The 17,598-nt window shown below is 38.9% G+C and overlaps 1 protein-coding gene across 4 annotated transcripts in view; it reads left to right on the top strand.

Annotated features, from left to right (window-relative positions):
- Positions 1 to 16,811, top strand: part of arhgap9 (Rho GTPase activating protein 9) — a 43,186-nt gene extending 26,375 nt beyond the window's left edge. For 2 of the 4 annotated variants that reach the window (XM_028576663.1, XM_028576660.1), the window contains 14 exons: positions 657 to 803; positions 954 to 1,052; positions 2,142 to 2,203; positions 2,347 to 2,434; positions 2,938 to 3,033; positions 3,675 to 3,773; positions 4,489 to 4,594; positions 4,986 to 5,105; positions 8,463 to 8,561; positions 10,492 to 10,569; positions 10,805 to 10,858; positions 11,629 to 11,763; positions 13,594 to 13,699; positions 15,730 to 16,810. In XM_028576663.1, coding sequence (XP_028432464.1) covers positions 657 to 803; positions 954 to 1,052; positions 2,142 to 2,203; positions 2,347 to 2,434; positions 2,938 to 3,033; positions 3,675 to 3,773; positions 4,489 to 4,594; positions 4,986 to 5,105; positions 8,463 to 8,561; positions 10,492 to 10,569; positions 10,805 to 10,858; positions 11,629 to 11,763; positions 13,594 to 13,699; positions 15,730 to 15,916 — 1,476 coding nt within the window. In that variant the 3' untranslated portion in view covers positions 15,917 to 16,810. Of the gene's footprint in view, positions 1 to 656; positions 804 to 953; positions 1,053 to 2,141; positions 2,204 to 2,346; positions 2,435 to 2,937; positions 3,034 to 3,674; positions 3,774 to 4,488; positions 4,595 to 4,985; positions 5,106 to 8,462; positions 8,562 to 10,491; positions 10,570 to 10,804; positions 10,859 to 11,628; positions 11,764 to 13,593; positions 13,700 to 15,729 lie in introns of all 4 variants that reach the window. The other 2 variants (XM_028576661.1, XM_028576662.1) reach the window with 2 other exon arrangements.
- Positions 16,812 to 17,598: the final 787 nt, after the last annotated feature.

Genomic DNA, 17,598 nt, shown 5'->3' with positions numbered 1-17,598 from the left:
AATGAGAAAAAGTCCCACTAGTAAGCAAAGGTCCTCATCGGTATACCATTGAATGAAAAGTTTAAACAGCAGATGGGAATAAAACAGCATTGAAGACAAATTGCTGCTTGTGGTGTCAATACTTATACCAATGATTATTTGAACACACAGTGTATGGTGCTTCTTCATTGCACAGATTAAAATTTAAAACCTATGGTCTAGTGCAAGTAGAAGAGTTAATGTCTTCCTTGATTATGTTACATGTTTTGCATGTTTGTTTGCGTGAATTGTATTTAAAGTGCAAAATAAATCTCACATGAAATGCGTTACCATCAGAATATTGAAAATTAAGGAGGGAAACTGCATGCTTAATTTTCAAAAAGTTTCCTGACCTTTCTGTTGCTTGTTTGTGATTTGAATTGGTTGCTCAAGGCAAGAGCGTCAGCTAAATAATTAAAAATATAGTAAATATAATAAAGAGGAAACGGTTCTTCTATGGTCTCAATAGGTATTCATAAGAAAACACTTAACAGCTCTCACAAAATCCACTGACATTAAAATACAATGGGAGCATATTGTATTTATTTTTTCGTTAACACACAATAAATTAGTGATTGCTATTGCCCTTGTTCACCACTGACCCAAACGTTTGACCCCGACCTTTAACCCCTGTGAAGAGCATGCAGCGCGCCGTCTCCTCTGACACCCTGAGCACAATGTCGTTCAGCAGTGCCGATGCCCAGTGCCATAACTCTGCCGCTCTGCATGATGTCAAGCAGCAGCTCAGCCACTCCCAGTCTATGATCCTACCTGAGAACGGCAAGGTACTGAAGGTGTACAGTATTCACAGACTTGCAGACGGAAGGGGGAATGCATACACTTTTAACAGTTTTCACACAAAACACTGGACATATGCACATATACACATGCAGACAAATGAACACCGCTGATGATGCCCACTTCCTGTCTTTCAGCTGGTCCAGCAGTGCAGAGATTACTCCTGTAATGTGACCAACATCGTTGTGGAGCCTCCGTCTCCTGAGAGCTCTCCAGACAGCGATGGCTGCACACCGGTGAGAAAACACTGCTTTTTACTTTTGAAATAAAAATACCTGTACATGAGTATAATATTTTATATATTGATTTAATATTGTGCATTGATAGACAGCTTTGGGCACACAATTCCTTTTAGCATCTGGGTATCCTTAGCTTTTAAATTACTCGTTTTTAAACTACTAAAACCTCCATAAAGAGGTTGTTTAAACCTCAAACAGATTTTTTTTTTTTGAAGTCTCCTTTGCTTCTCTCCTCCAAAACCTTTTCAAACAAATTCTGAGAAAAAAAACAATCATACACCCAAACCAGCCTTTTTAGTGAACTTGGCAGCCATGGTGTTACCCCAACACACAGCAACAACAAAACAAAGCAGTGGCCATAAAGCCCTGGTAGCTCTGGCTTTCTGCTGACCCTGTAGAACTTCACTAGTTCTGTTTCATATACCAATAAAATATATTAGTTAAATCGAGTTTTGACAAAATACTGATTCTCCAGAATATGATGGCCGATGTGAAGAGAAATGTTGGAAATTATTCATGAGTTTGTCAGCTTGACCTGTCTACCTGTTGTATTTAGTCAGATATTTAAGGAACAACTATTATCACAAAAAAATTACTTTCCCAGTAACCGAGAGGGGAAACTAGTAAAGCAGATAGTTTTGGTTTTATTTGCAGATATTGTTAAAAGTACATTGTGTCTTCACAGAGTCTTGTTTTACTTTACTGAAGTTAAAAGAAACCTAGAGAAAAGTGTCCACAGTGAGGTCTTAGTATTTATGCACATTGCACTTGAGTTTTTCAAATATAATTCTTTACAAATACAGTCTCAGAAGTGAATATCTCAAAACCTAAAATATAATAAACTTAGTTTGTTCCCCACTGTCTTTATATACTATACTCAAAACGTATAATTTCCTAGTTAGTATTCATTCTTTTCCCTTGCACCTTAAAAGGGGCCATACCGCAGTGGGAGATTTAGGAGCAGCTCCCTCCCGCTATTTTTTTAATGATGCAACATTCGAATAAAATGGGTTTGCTCCGGATGCAGTGTATTACACAGAGGGATATTGCATATTGTGCTTTAAACCCCTTTTATTGTGTTCTGAGGAGTTGGAGAAAGCCGGCCTTCTGAACAAGACAAAGATCGCAGAAGGAGGCCGGAAACTGAGGTGAGGCATCATGCTCCCATGAAAGACAAAAAGTTATATTAGGATTGCATCTGTTTGCATGAATATAGTGTTTTAATAAATGATGGTGAGTATGATTTGCTGGGCTGAATCTGATAAGTGTACGTGTGTTTGTTGGGTTGCAGGAAGAACTGGAGTCCTTGCTGGGTGGTGCTGGTCGGGAACAGTCTGGTTTTCTTTAAAGATCCTAAATCACAGACACCTTCCAGCTGGGTAAGAGCTCAGACAACTCTGTGTGATTTTAGTCCAGGTAATGTCTTTGCAAAAAACATAAATCAGTGTTTTCTTTCCCTGTTTATTATAACCAAAAACTGGGTGGAAAACATTCCATGAAGCACATTTCTTAATTTGGAAATCCTAAGCCAACTGTTGTGAGTAATTTTCTAAGTGCAGATGTCATTTTTTCTGCATGTTTTTTTTTCTTCTTCATTTTAGATTTGAAAATTGTGAAGCAACTTTTTAAGACAGCTGACTATGGTCGGTTGCACAAAGATCAGTAGCTTTGCCAAAAAGTGAGCACATAGCTGGATATTTCTGTCCACTATGTTGCACGCATTTCTCCATGTTTTTCATGTGTTAATTTTTCATCATGAAATGACACACATCAACTCATCTGTTCATAAACTCTGTGTGTGTGTGTGTGTGTGTGTGTGTGTGTGTGTGTGTGTGTGTGTGTGTGTACCTGTGTACCTGTGTACCTGTTTATTTATAAATAGAAACCAGGAAACAGTCGTCCTGAGAGCAGTGTGGATTTAAGAGGAGCCCAGCTGCACTGGGCCAACAACCTGTCCAGCAAGAAAAACGTCTTCAAGGTAGGAAACAAGTGGACTAACAGTAATGTAAATGGACTGTTTTTATATAGCACTTTCCTAGTCTTAAAGCACTTTTACATAGTACAGGAACCATTCACCTTTCACACACATTCTGTATGAATGTTGAAGTGTCCTTGGGCAAGACTGATGATCTGAACTGTTCAACTTCAACATGGAACTCAAACCACCAACCTTCCGACTAGCAGGCAACCGCTCTACCACTGAGCCACAGCTGCCCAATAATCAGAAACTGTTACGCATTACAAAACTGTTCAGACCTCAGTGATCCTTTCATTTGAATGGTTGCATTGAGTTTATGTACAGTGACGATGTGATAACAAAAAGGTCCTTATCAGCGAAGGAAGTGAGAGTGGGAAACTTTCTTTCACCCGGTCACTCTACAGTGACTCAGTGAGGAAGAGGAAGCAGTAAAAATAAATGTTCCAGTGAAATGTGGCCCACTCTCAGTTACAACTGAGAAGAGTCTGGTGTCAACCAGGCTAGGAAGATTATGTTTTTTTACTGTCTTTAACATTAAGAAATGTGCAAATGATAGAGCTTAACACCTGGCAAACTGGTTGTATAAGACGTGTGAAAAAATAATCATCATTGGGGAGCTTATTTGTAAATGTGTGTTGTAGCTGAGGACAGTGACGGGCAACGAGTTTCTGCTGCAGTCGGAGACAGACTCTCTGATTAAAGAGTGGTACAACACCATCCAGAACGTCATCGACAGGCTGGTGAGACACACAACACACACAGAGTTTTACTTTCAATGTCCCACTTACATTAGTGGTAAAATGGTTTCTCTTTTGGATCAAAATAAGGTCACGCACTCAGTATATAAGGTTTATGTTCATCGCTGCCTTTTACTGAACTTTAAACACACATCCTTTAACTCGTCTTGCTTTTTGTGTTCCACTGTGAGATGAACTTTCAGGGCGCCGCCAAATTATGTTAACATTTTACAAGTTTTTTTTTTTATTTTAAATATGTCTGAAAATATACATTAATATATATCCAACATTTTAACAGCAAAGATAAATTGGCCTATTAAGTATTTACACATTAAAGATAAGCTTACTATAGGTAAGGTAGCCACACAGTTAAGCTTAAGGAGTCTCTGTGACTTCCACATGTATGTTTTAATATTAAAACATAAAATAATATCCATTTATTTTTATCCATTCGGCCCATTTTAATATGCAACTCGATTGTATAGAATATATGCTGTAGGGAGTCCCTACTCAGTCTCTCTTTCAGCTTATGGGTCCCTGGCCTAAAAAACGTTGAAGACCCCTGCTCTAGGTTAAAGCATAACATTGTTTTTCCTTAAATAAGTTTCAATGTTGGTGTGTAAATGTTTCTCTGTTGGACTTCTGAGAAGCCACTTTGAACAGAATGTGGTAATGCAGTTGACACAATGAGCGCTGTTTCACTCTGCCTGCCTTCCAGGACCGCGAAAACCCGTTAGACAACGTCCTGCAGTACTCTCTGAGGCGAGCGGGCAGCGTGGAGATGCTGGAACACAGCGGGGATGAGGATGACAGGAGAATGTCACGTAAGTCGTCACAACACGATGCCTCTCATCGCTCCACTCTGACTTCCTTCCTTCACGCAACCTCCCGGTCTCCACCTAAGTTTACTCTCGCTCCATCATCATCACTCTTTCTTCTTTCTAAACTTTCACACAGGCTTCTTACATCCCTCAATCCTCTCCTCCATTCTCTCCTCCATCCAGCCTACTTATATTTTCACGCGGCCCCCGTGGCAAATAATCCCCCCGTCAGTCCTGTCTCACCTTCGCCGTCACCCGGCCCTCCCGCTTTTCATCCTCACCACCATCCCATCTCATCTGCTCTCCTGCCCAGCTGCAGCCCAACGATCCGCACTGACCTCCTCTTCCTCCTTCTCTTCCTCCTCCTTCACCTCCTCCTTTCCCACCTCTGCAGTCCCTCGCTCGTCATCCAACCTGGAGAACACAGAGAGGAAGAGAGTGAAGACCCGGCTGAAGAAGCTGATCCTAAAGAGACCTCCTCTGCAGGCGTTGCAGGAGAAAGGGCTCATTAAAGGTGAGATTTCTTTGTGCAGTTTTCGCTGTTTGAACTCAAGTATCTTTAATTGCTCTTTAGCTGAGCTGTATCACAATTGTGATGGCTGGCAGGAAATCTTAGCATTCACACTGTGGTGATGCCACATCCCGAGTGAATATGCATCGCAATCCTCCTTGCCTGTTTAGTAAGAGCTTCTCAAAAAATGAAAGTTTTTTTACACTGCTTTTACAACACTATTATAACATCTTGGATCTTTCTAAAACATTGTGTTTTCATGCACTGGTCAATTTTGATATTTTGGGGCTATTTTACTTCCACAACATGACTAGTGGAAGATGTTTATTGTTAGTAGTGTTCATTTTACTACAATCTGTCTATTTGCGTCATTAGATTTCTCCTAAATTTACCAAAAGTAAGCATTAGATAATTGTCTCAATGTGAGTGGGGAAGTTTCATGGTGATACTAGTTCAAATTGTTACCGTATTCACCTATATTGTTTTGTATGTATGTTTACAATATATTATCTTTAAGGTTTTTCTCATACTCTCTCTTCAGTAGCATTTATATAACCTGAACTTTGCATTTTCATTCCTATCTATATTCTAAAGGTTTTTAAAGACAGAAGGGTACACCCAAACACAAAAAACATACAGACACACTGTCCATCACATAGTACACAGAGGGAACATAGAAAACATACATACCTACATACATACATACACAGACACAAAGATAGTTATACACAATACTTAGAACATATGCAAATGCGTGTGCCAGTGTTTCCAGAGTTTGGAAGTAAATCTGGTATCACTAAGTGCAGGGTTAGTTAAGGCAGTTAAAATTGTATTCTTTGACTCTGTTAATCGGCACCTAAATTTGTACGTAAAATTCCTCAGCACAGCATGGAAGGTGGGAACATTATTCGTCACAAACAAATGACTAGCACTGGTCCATCTTGGATACTTCAACAAAGTTCTAAATGCATCGTTGTATGTTACATTTATCTTATTTATCTTTGCTTTACTATAGCTGCACCATAGGTGAGCTGTATAAAGTGGTGTACAGTATGCTCTAAAAAGAGACGTTTTAACTTCTTCAGTACACATATGAAATTTACGTGCCAACATATTTGCCTGTCCATATAATTTACAACACTGGCGCTGTATGTCATCATCATCACAAAAATCATCCCTAATAATGTGGCACAACTATTTTGTTTTAGTAACTACGTTTAGCTCTTGCCCTGTCAAATAAAAAGACGGAAAGCATAGCTTCCCGTCCTCCTTAGTTCTGACAATCATTACAACACTCTTTTTTGCATTGAATGTGATGTCATACTGTAGTCCATAGTTTGAACAGACACTAAGCAATTGTTGTAGGCCAACACTATAAGGAGACATAACAATTAAATCATCTGCATACATCAGATGATTAATACGCCTATCTCCCACCATACAACCAGTTTTACACACTTCTAATGTCCTAGAAAGATCATCCATTCATATAGAACATGTTATCCCTAAAAACATGGCTAAATGGAATTTTTTAATGGCTTTTGGCATTTTTTCTGATTTATGGAGTGATTAAAAAGAGATTTTCAAAATGCCCTCTGTAAAAACCTTTGACTCTTATTTGTCAACAAAATGAAACAAAAATTCTGAACCTGGCTTTATCCAATGTTTAGATTTCTGTTCTGGAAAGGTATGCAAATTAGATCATATTAAATTAAATAATGACTAATTTGCATATTTAAACATAACATTGCAGACACTTGTAATACACAAAATAATTTTCTTAATATAAGTATTCAACTGGGAAAGTTTCATGGTGATAAGTATTAGTTAATTTGTTTACCCTATTCACCCATAGTGTCTCCCCTTGAAAGCTGAAAAGGATCCTTTGTCTTTTTTGATATTCTAAGCAAATTAGGACACCAATGATGACAAATTAAACCTAAATTAATGGAGAAACCCAATGAATGCAGATGCTTCCATTCAGGGGTCACTGAATGGTTTGAGAATATCAGAATCAAAATGATATGTTATGGCCATCAGATCTCAACCCAATTAAACATCTATGGGAAATTTGTCAGACAACGCTCTCCGCCACCATCAGCAGTGCCAAATGAGGGACTATTTTTTGCAATGATTCTGTTCATTCCTTCAGTAGAGTTCAGAGACTACGTATATGCCAAGGACCATTGGAACCATTGACTCATGGTGGCCCAGCAGCTTGTTGGTGTTTCCTTTAATTTGTCACAGATGTGTGAACTCTTTTACAACACGTCTATAACTTCCTCTATAATGAGTATTTTTTTCAAAGCTGTTCCTTATTTTTATAACTCTTTTATATTACTCTTTAAGATTAAATCCTTTTGTGTTAGCATTCAGCTACAACAACTTCTGTAAGACTTTTATAGCTTTTAGACAAAGCAGCATCCTGAAAAAGAATACAAAATTGAATGTGCTCTAAATGGCAAGATATAGCTTATTACTACAGTGAAAAGGAAGAAGGTAAAATGTTTTAGAAACAAACATAAACTCTTTTATAACACTCGTTTTATAACATATTTAACACACTTGTTGCTTGGGGTTTCTTGTCCACATTCTAAATAAAAAAAGCTTCCATTTTTTAAAGTATTTTTTCTGCCATTGTTTTTGCCTTTATTTCATAGCGAGCAGTAGCGAGGTGACAGAAAGAGAGGAAGAAAGACATGCAGCAAATGTACCTGGCCAGACTCAAACCGGGGATGTTTCATTTACATGTTCAGCGATCCCACCAGCACCTCATAATTTTAACAAAGATAGAACAATTATTTGGTCAGCATTGAAAAGCTACTGCTCCTTTAAAGCTTTGACGGGATGTGTGACCTCAACTACATCTTCCTCCACTAGGAGGCATAACATGACAATTTTTGCATTATGTTAGAACTGAAGAAGAATGTTCAGATAAATGGAAACATCTATAGATTGAGAAAATAATGACTCCCAACTATTCAAAGTGTGATTATTATGGTTAAACGGATTGATTATTTGATGACATTTTCACATTCAAAGTGTTCATCACAGTCCTTATCAGAGATAACACAATGTGATCATACGGCAGTACAATAGTGGCATACTCTGGAGTGAAGGGATGCATATGATTTGTTTTCACCCTATGGTATATATGGTATAGTACATGAGTTGCATTGCATAATCACGGGTGAGCTGTTGGGAACATGGAGGTTTCATTCCATAGTGAACAATAAATGTATCTCGATTTACTTGAGCTTGTAGCTCTTACATCATGTCTTGGCACAGTTATCTGAGAAAAAAAAACCTTGTGAACAGACATAAAAAGTTTGTGTTTGTGTGTCTGTCATCACCCTTCAGATCAGGTGTTTGGCTGTCGTCTGGAGATGCTCTGCGAGAGAGAGAAGAGCACCGTCCCTCGCTTCGTCAGACTTTGTACTAACGCCGTGGAGAAGAGAGGTACAAACACTGTAAACACACACCCGCTCCTTCTTTTGTGATTATAAACTCCCTAAACTAAATTCTAATTCTAAACTAAACTAAAAGGAGACATGAGGAAACACTCCTCAATTCTGTTTTGAGCGTCAGTCACTTGACAGCAGTTGTGCACCTTCTGTTCAGCTCAGTGACATAAATCACTTAACAAACATTTACTGAAAAATGTTTGTGATTGCCCCAACAGAGAGACAACTAAAAACGCACAGAGAGGAAGTTGTGACAGCTGCCAGCCAGAGAGAGATCTAAATGAGAGAAAACAGAGTTGTTTGGAAACTGTTTAGAAACAGTGCTGCAAATAAAAATGTAATACACAATAAAAAAAGAAAAAAAGAATCAGTGTTTTGACCACAAAAGCTTTAAAAACCTGGTTTTGATGAATTAAATATTTCTAGGGAGCAGTTTTGGATTGAGACGTTTACATTTAAGGCCATGACGGAAAAACCTTTAGGACAAAGTAGCTTCCGGAAAAAGAGAGAGGAATTATTTTTGATACTTCTCATAGTTACAGTATAACTAGGAGAGTGCAGACCTCTGCCAAGGCATGCCCTATTTCTCATTGTCAATGCAGTGTGAATTTTCCCAGTCGGGAACTAATTCTTCAGATTATTTCGACACCACATGAATGCAGCACAAATGCCCTCTCTTGCAATGTTAACAAAAGTGAAAATTAATTTGTGCATCTCCCCCGTGATTCGGATCCGCTCCAAAATGTTATGGGGTCTTCCTTGGCCTATGACACCCTTTCACCAGGTTTTTCATGAAATCAGGCTAGTAGTTTTTCTGTAATCCTTTAAGAAGCAAAATCTATTTCATTTATTGATTGTGAAAATTGATGCAGATTTATTTTCTGTCAATCGACTATTTGATTAAGTGACTAACCATTTCAGCTCTTATTATAAAAGACACATTTGTGATTTCAGCCCATACAGATAATATGAACTTTATTTGACCAATGACCAAATATATGATTTTTCCCACATGGCTAAATGAATGCTGTATGTTTTATAGAAGTACATTAAAACCAGTGTGGAAAAAGCAGAAACTCAATGTCATAACAAAACTTTGTTTGCACTTCATCAAGCATAACGCCATGACATGTTGAGAGGAAGTATTCATTGGGCATGATCATTCAAAATGTGCTTTTGTTTGACGCTTTTAGGCACTTCTGCAACATAAACTTCCCAGGCACACTAAATTATTAATGTGGAGAAAAACAAAACCATTATATCAGCTCTGACTGCATTAAATCTGAGGAAAGATATTTTTTAGGGCTATATGCTTTTGTTCCAAATGAATTCTTTCACGATACATAGGTGCCGATTTGATTTGTATTGCGATTTTCATTTATTGCAATTCTAGAAGTATTGCGATTCAATAGTATTGGGTTTTGCCATTTTCTTTTCCTTCTTTAACAAAAACAAAAGTTGAATAATAATCTTCTAGAGACAATATATCGTGAGACATTTCTAAAAACTAATTGTTTTTTCAAAAGAATGCACATCAGTCAGTCTAACATTTATTTAATTTGTAAAGAGGTACATAACATATATTATCTGCATCTTCTGCTTTCGGTCTGTTTTGCTGGAAGCGGTTATGATGTAGTCGCTGTCTGCAGTACCGTATAAACAGAAAATATTTAGGTGAATCATTGGTAAAAAGAAAATTCAAAAAATAGATTCTGGGGAAAAGAATCCATTTTTAATATTGTCACAAAAGAAATCACGACACATACATGAATCAATTTTTTTGTCCCACCCCTAATTTTTATCGTACACTCGTGAAGTCAAGTTTTAGATAATGGAAAATGTGTCAGTTTGGTTTTGATACTAATAATATGAATAGATACCCAGGCACACCAGTGATCTCACCAGCTCTGTGCGCTATGTTGCAGGACTGGACACTGATGGCATCTACAGAGTGTCAGGGAACCTGGCTGTGATTCAGAAACTACGCTTCCTGGTGGACCACGGTGAGAATGAAGGGGAGCAGGGGAAAAAGTGATCTGCTTCGATGATTAATGCTCATTAATTTGGTCTCTGACAATGAATGAAATCTGCAAGGGATGATGCTGAAATTGTATAACCACAACACACACTTAATGTACTTTCTGCTTGAAACCTGATTGTCTCACTCCCACTACATGACATCCTTTTGATAAAGTGGACGCGGAGGGATGCCCACTGAGTAACTGTTGGTTTTTGCAGAGCGAGCGGTGACTACAGACGGCCGTTACATGTTCCCGGCGGAGTTGGTACAAGGTAGATTCAGACTGACGGGGGAAAAACAGCCGCTTTCATGCGTTACTCAGCCTGCTTGTTATTGTGTATCATGTGTTGCATAATGTGAACACCTCAATCAAACACTCCCCACACACAGACTGGCACGCAGAGCTGAGCTGCAGCGCAGATGTGCACTGAGCTGTCTGTTGGTTGTGCTACCATGTGCTTAATGTATGTGTGTCCCTTTAGGCTTTTCTGCTTTAAGTTTTCTGATGTAACAACACGCAGCAGGTTGTACAGCGACGTCTCACACGGTGCATGGCTGCCACCAAGTGGACGAAACGGAGAATCAGCTGCAGCTTGTGTACTGTGAAGTGCTCTAATCCCACTGCAATACCTAACACTAACTAATGTTTATCATCATTAGATACTAATTTATGTATCCTAAACATTGAACTTCAATTAAAGCTCTTTATTTTCTTCCCTTTGGTTCTCATGATGCAATCTGAGAAGCATTGGTCAGGCCTGGATTTTATTTGCTTTACATGTGTGTGTGCTCCTGTGTCTTCTCTGACTTTCACAGACCATTTCTATCTCCCTCCTGCAGCTACAAGCCGTCATGTTACGCCTCAGAACTGACATTAATTCACACTAGGTTCTGCTGATGTTGTTTACTAAACGATACTGTGACTGTAACTCCACACTAACTCTTTGTCTCTCTTTTTCACATTGCCTTGCCTTTTGTTCACTTCCTCTGATCCCTGTTTGTCTGAATTTCTCCCCCCTCCTCCTCCCTCCCTGTCTCTCAGAGGAGAAGCTGAATTTGGATGAGAGTGATTGGGAGGACGTTCATGTCATCACAGGAGCCTTGAAACTTTTCTTTCGCGAGCTTCCTGAGCCCCTGGTGCCCTTTGGCTTCTTCACCGACATCGTGGAGACAGTTAGTGAGTGACAAGCTTCAACCCCAGTTAATTTTTATATACTGTATGTACCTTCCCCCCTTCATTTGGAGTGTCACTTTACACAGAATGGCACTCATCTTTGATTAATCTTAAGGCAGAGATTAAAGAACTTTTTCAGTTATCTGTTAACAAAGTTTGTATGAAATAGAAAAACAATTCCTATTTAAAAGAACCTTTATATTTGAGGTGAGACATTTTTAGTGGACAGGTTTTTTTTAATTTGATTCTTTGTTGTAGAAAGCATATAGACAAAGGAGAAAGACAGAAAGGAGGGATATAATGCATAAAAGTTACTGGCCGGAGTCAAAGTGAGGAAGTTGCAAATACATGAACAGTCTTTTAACCGGCAGGACATCGGCATTGGTCACTTTATAATCTCACTTTATTGTTTTTCCTCTGCTGTGCTTTTATTTTGAATACTCACAACACTGATGTGGTTTTACTGAGTCAAAACTAAGACAGTCTGGGTTAGAGAGTTCACCCCCTCTGTACTTGGGTGCTTTCACACTTTGTCAAGCTGTGGTGAAAGTCATTTTCATCATTATAGAATATTCTGTATTTACAGCACTTTTTTTCCACCTCTAGAAAGTGAAATGCCACATATATCATGAAATGTACATGGACCCAGTAAAATATAAAATGGTGCTTCCCAAAAAGAAAATTACATGAGTTTCCAAGGCGAGAGAAGAATAATTACATACTAACAAAACTAAAATGTATTGGACAGTCTCGAATTCAAATGAAGTGATGGTTTTACTGCATAAAACTCCTGACCGTATAAATCCTTGCAGGTTAGCTGCATTTTTTCATACAACTCCCATAATCCTCAACTCATATGTGTTATTCTATATTTTTCTTCTTGTCAACAAATGACATTAAAAGACCAAAACTAACAGCGTGTTCATCTTTCACTGCTTTACCACTTCCCTATCCTGTTTGTGGCAGTATGTCTTTTCCTATTGTCAAAGACAAGCCACAAATATAGTTTATTTACTCAAAAGTAGTGCATTTACCGGGGACTATTTTCCGCTGTGGATTAATAGACATTTAATGCTCTGGTTAGTATCATATATATATAGCATATAGCATCATAATAAAGGAACATGTTATGCAGTGCAACAGGTGAGGCTCAATGCTGTTTTTAAGAGTTTTAAACACAGAAGTAGGTCTGTTGCATTTAGGAATAAACCAAATCAGGCTTGCATACAGCAGTTGTTAGTAGGATCAATTCACTGATCACGGTTTTAATCTTTTCTTGGGATTTGTTGACTGGAAAAAAAAAAGATAAGAATATCACCAAACTTTTCCTTTACTGCATTCTTCATCAATTCATTTGCATGGCCTTCTGTGATTCAGAAATGTATCATAATATATTTTACTAATCCTAAAACAGTAGATAAACAGGCATTATAAATCAATTACATACAGTAAGAAAACTTGCACATTAATAAGAAATGATAAGACACGTAAATGCATTCTTCATAAATAAAATTGAATTGAATTGAATTGGTATGAAGGGACTTTTTTGCTGCAGAGGGAGTGATCAGCAGTGGTGATAGTTGATAATTGCATGCGGCTTCATCAGATTAGATCGTGGATGTGGCCTTTGTAATTATTGCCATGCAGTGTTGTATGTGGTTCAATTTTAAATCATCAAAGAAGAAATAAATTAAAAAAAAAATGCTCATAGATTACACGTGATATCAGTTAGTGGATGTGATTCAAGTTTCCGATGCTAATAAAGTTCATGAACTGGAATGCAAATGATGACATTTTTTTGTGATCTGGCACGTCTCTTGCTCTGTGTTGCAGAGATGTTGGACTACATGGACAAAGTGGATCGTTTGAAGTGTCTGGTGCTTAACATGCCTCCTCCAAACCATGACACGCTGCAGTTCATGTGTCGCCATCTCAAACGGTGAGAGGGCGGGAATAAAACCACCTATGGTACATCTCTGCTGATGTGTTTGTCTTTGTCTCTGCTGTCTCTGTCATTTGTCTGCCCTGAAATTGGCACATTTCACAACGCAGAATATTCCCTCGGGATATTTCGGCACAAAGGAATGAACCAGATGCCCTTGTAGAAAAATAAAATCTCCTCCTCACAACTTTTCTTTTTAAATCTAACCACAAGATGGGGTAGTTTCCTTGTCATTCTCAGTCATTTTCTGTCAGGGATTCTTTCGCCACAGCTCTCAAAGTATGCCAGTGCTGTACCAGGATCACACTGTTGTTAAGTTTGGGTCCCTGTGAAGATGAAAAGGTTGGAGGAAGATGAATGGTGTATGATGTTCTGCGAGCCAGTTTCTTTTACAGTACATAAAATGTGTGTTTTTTACCGCCTATGGTTTTTCCTTCCACTCCAGGGGTGAGTGTTCGTGTTCTGAGGCCGATGTTTGTGCCAGGGTGTGGTGGGCCCCATGAATTTGTCAACTCTGTCTTTCTCTCATTTTCTCCCCGCTGTCATTCCTTTCCTCTGTTTCTCATTTATTATCTCCCTGCTCAATCAGCCCCGTCGCCTCCTCGTTTGCTACCTTCATTTCCTTTACTTCCTCCTCATTCTCTTCTTTGTCTTCTATGATTTCTCCCCTTCCTTTTCCTCCCCTCTTCCTCCTCTTTCCATCCCTTTCTCATTTTTCTCCCTCCTCCTCCTTCCCCCCACGCTCTCCTCCTTGCCTCAAAGGTCCCATGGGAGCCTTGTGGTTCGTCTGCTGGAAGGCATACCAACACCACCGCCGCCACCACTGGAACCTCTCTCTTTTCTCTCTCTTCGCCCTCTCCCTCCCTCGCTCTTTTTTTTCTCTCTTCAATCTCCTCTCTCTCTTTTCCTCCTCTCTTTTTAATGTGGAAGTTTTGAGCAATTGCTGGCTGCTTCTGTGGCTTGGTGGGAATGGCATTTTTAGAAGAATGCCTCATGCTGTGGCTTAAACCCATTCCTGCGTGTGCGCTGCTTCCCCCCCTCGCTCACACACACCAACATAGGTGGATACAGGGCGGTGGATTTAGACAATTACTGTATGTGCACAAATTTAGATTGTAAAATGCACATACATGGACATGAACATGCATGCAAAAACAAGATGTCACTGGTAGACGCTGATTCTTTTAGTTACTGTTCTGTAACTAAAGTTTGTAAGAAGTATAAAGCTGTCATGCTGACCACAACCATGAAGCTACAGTGTATATGAGCATCTATGTGTCTGCAGGTCTGCAGTCCCAAAGAGGAATTCAAACAAGAATAAAGTCTACAGCCAAGTCTGTGAGGCTGTGCTCAGGCATGATAGTGCTTTGAACTACATGCTAACATCAGCATGCTAACATGCCCGCAATGACAATGCTAACATGCTGATGTTTAGCAGGTTTACCATGTTCACTATCGTTACTAATTAGCACTAAACACAAAGTACAGCTGAGGCTGATGGGAATGGCATGAGTTTTGCATGTATTTGGACATAAACCAAATAATTAGACAGATTAAAAATGTGACTTTGATGGCTGAAAAAAATCACCCGTTATTACATTACATTTTATCCTGAGGTGGGGGAACTGAATATGTGTACCAAATTTCATGGTAATCTATCCAGAAGTTGTTTGGACATTTCACTCAAAACCTAAAATGTCAACTTCATGGTGGTGCTTGAGGAAATGTCAGGGAATCACAAAAAAAGTTATTATGATACATCAGCTGAAGTCCATTAAAGTTCGAGCAAAATTTCATGGCAAGCAGTCCAACAGTTGACATATTTGTTGGTGGGCTGACTGACACTGCCATCCCTAGAACCATGCTAACATGACTAGAAATTAAAATCCACAAGCTGCAACAATTCAGAATCTGTTTTCCAGAGACATTTTTTTAGACAATTACAAAAAAATATATTTTTTTATTTTGTTGTTTATATTTTCGCTGTTAAACCTATATCTTCTTCTCTGTGTCTGATCTCTCTGCAGAGTGTTGGAGCATTCAGGCAACAACCGAATGACCACCCAGAACATCGGCATTGTGTTCGGTCCGACCCTGATGCGTCCAGAGCGGGACAACGGCAACATGGCGGTGAATATGGTTTACCAGAACCAGGCGGTGGAACTCATCCTCAGCGAGTTTGACCACATCTTTGGAACAAGAGGGCCCTCTTGATCTTTATGGACAGAGGAGGAAGAGGGTGGGGGGATTCAAAAAGCTCCTCCAGATCAGACGAAAGCACAAGTAGTGCAGCGTTTGTCCTCTTTGCCTGTTGACTCATGTGGTGTAAAATGGGTTTCACATCAAAAGATAATTACGGGGTAAAAAGAACCAGGACAGAAAGCTGCTAATCATGACATCTGGCCTCCATATAAAGCCATGTTAAAACAATAATAGTAAAACAAACCAATTTTAGCTGCACTACTTGTGTCTTTGACTGCAGATGTGGATTGCAGCCTCTGTGTTCTTTACTGCTGGAGTGGACGCCCCCTTTGTCACATTTCCTTGATGTTTCAGATTTCAGACCAGGATATATAAAAGCCATAAACGTGATAAATCTCCTCCAGATAGCTGAGTATTAATCAGTTATTTATCAAGGAATGTGAGGAAGGATGTGTCTTAACGTAGCACTCAAACAAAACTTAGCAGAGCCATCTCACTGTGAAAACTCATGCGCCAGCACCTCTTGCAGCATATCCCACCTGCAGTGGAAAGCAGAAGATATACAGTAAAATATGCAAACAAGCAGGAAGCAGGCTGGGCATGTAAATGTGACCGCATCCCTGCTGAAGTTATACAGTGTTTTAATGACGATGTGAAGTTCAACGGGGGAACTCTTCAAAGATAAAAGCATGGTTTTAGTGATGGGATGATGTGCCAACAGGGCAGCAAATGTTCCTTTGTACTTTGTAGTGTGTTTGTGTGGACAAATTTGGAACTGTCTTCTATTTTTATTAGCGCAAACTCCTCAGATTAAGTAAAAAAAAATATATATATATATATATATATGAAGTTGTAAATATGTGTAACTTAAACAATATTAGCCAAATTTAAACTGATATATTTGCTTTTAAATGAACAGTATGTTGTTAAAATATTGCTTGGACCTGCTTGTTAACTCTCCTGCAATAAAAAAAAAAAAAAAAAAAGGGTGTGTGTCCGTCAGGTTGTTTGTACTGAGCGATGGGTTTGCGTGAGAGATAGTAGAAGTGTGTGGAGTAATGTGGGCCTCAGAGGCGCAGCGGGCGGAGTTATCCTCTGTGATTGGTGCAATTGCTGCTTTTAATAACCGAACAAAAGGGGAACTGGAAATGCATATGTTCAAAAAATGTGGATTTTCCCCAAAAACCCTCTCACTCTCTCACTTTGTGGCTTTGGTAATTTTATATTGACTGTGGGTTTGGCAAAAGACAAAAAAGAGCAGAAAAGAGGGACAAGGGGGAGGAGAAGAGCTCACATATTTTGCAACATTTTATTAGCTTTATTTATTCATTTTTATGTTGCTATTATTTCAAGTATTGTGAGTGTGTTAGGAGGGGCTACCATGATGTATAGCTGACTGATGGGGAGTCATCTGAACTTTTGATCATTGTGTGTCCAAGGTCGTCCTTATATTTGACTGACAGAAATATTTTCAACTTTCAGTAGACAACCACACTTGTTTATTCGATCCAAATGCATGTATGCACATAGTCATCACAGTTTATACATTTATCCCTCAGTCAGTACTGCAGCTTCTCAGTTTTTTTTCTGGTCTATTGACAGACTGGTGTCCCAGAGCTTCTTCACAGTACATTCAATGTTACCATTTATTATATCCAAAGAAATATAACACCCTCCAAAACATTTATTCACCA

Source organism: Perca flavescens, chromosome 4 (assembly GCF_004354835.1).
Source record: "Perca flavescens isolate YP-PL-M2 chromosome 4, PFLA_1.0, whole genome shotgun sequence".
In the NCBI taxonomy this organism is placed as follows: Eukaryota; Metazoa; Chordata; class Actinopteri; order Perciformes; family Percidae; genus Perca; species Perca flavescens.
Note: the sequence above shows the minus strand (reverse complement) of the source record. Positions and strands in the feature narration are given on the sequence as shown.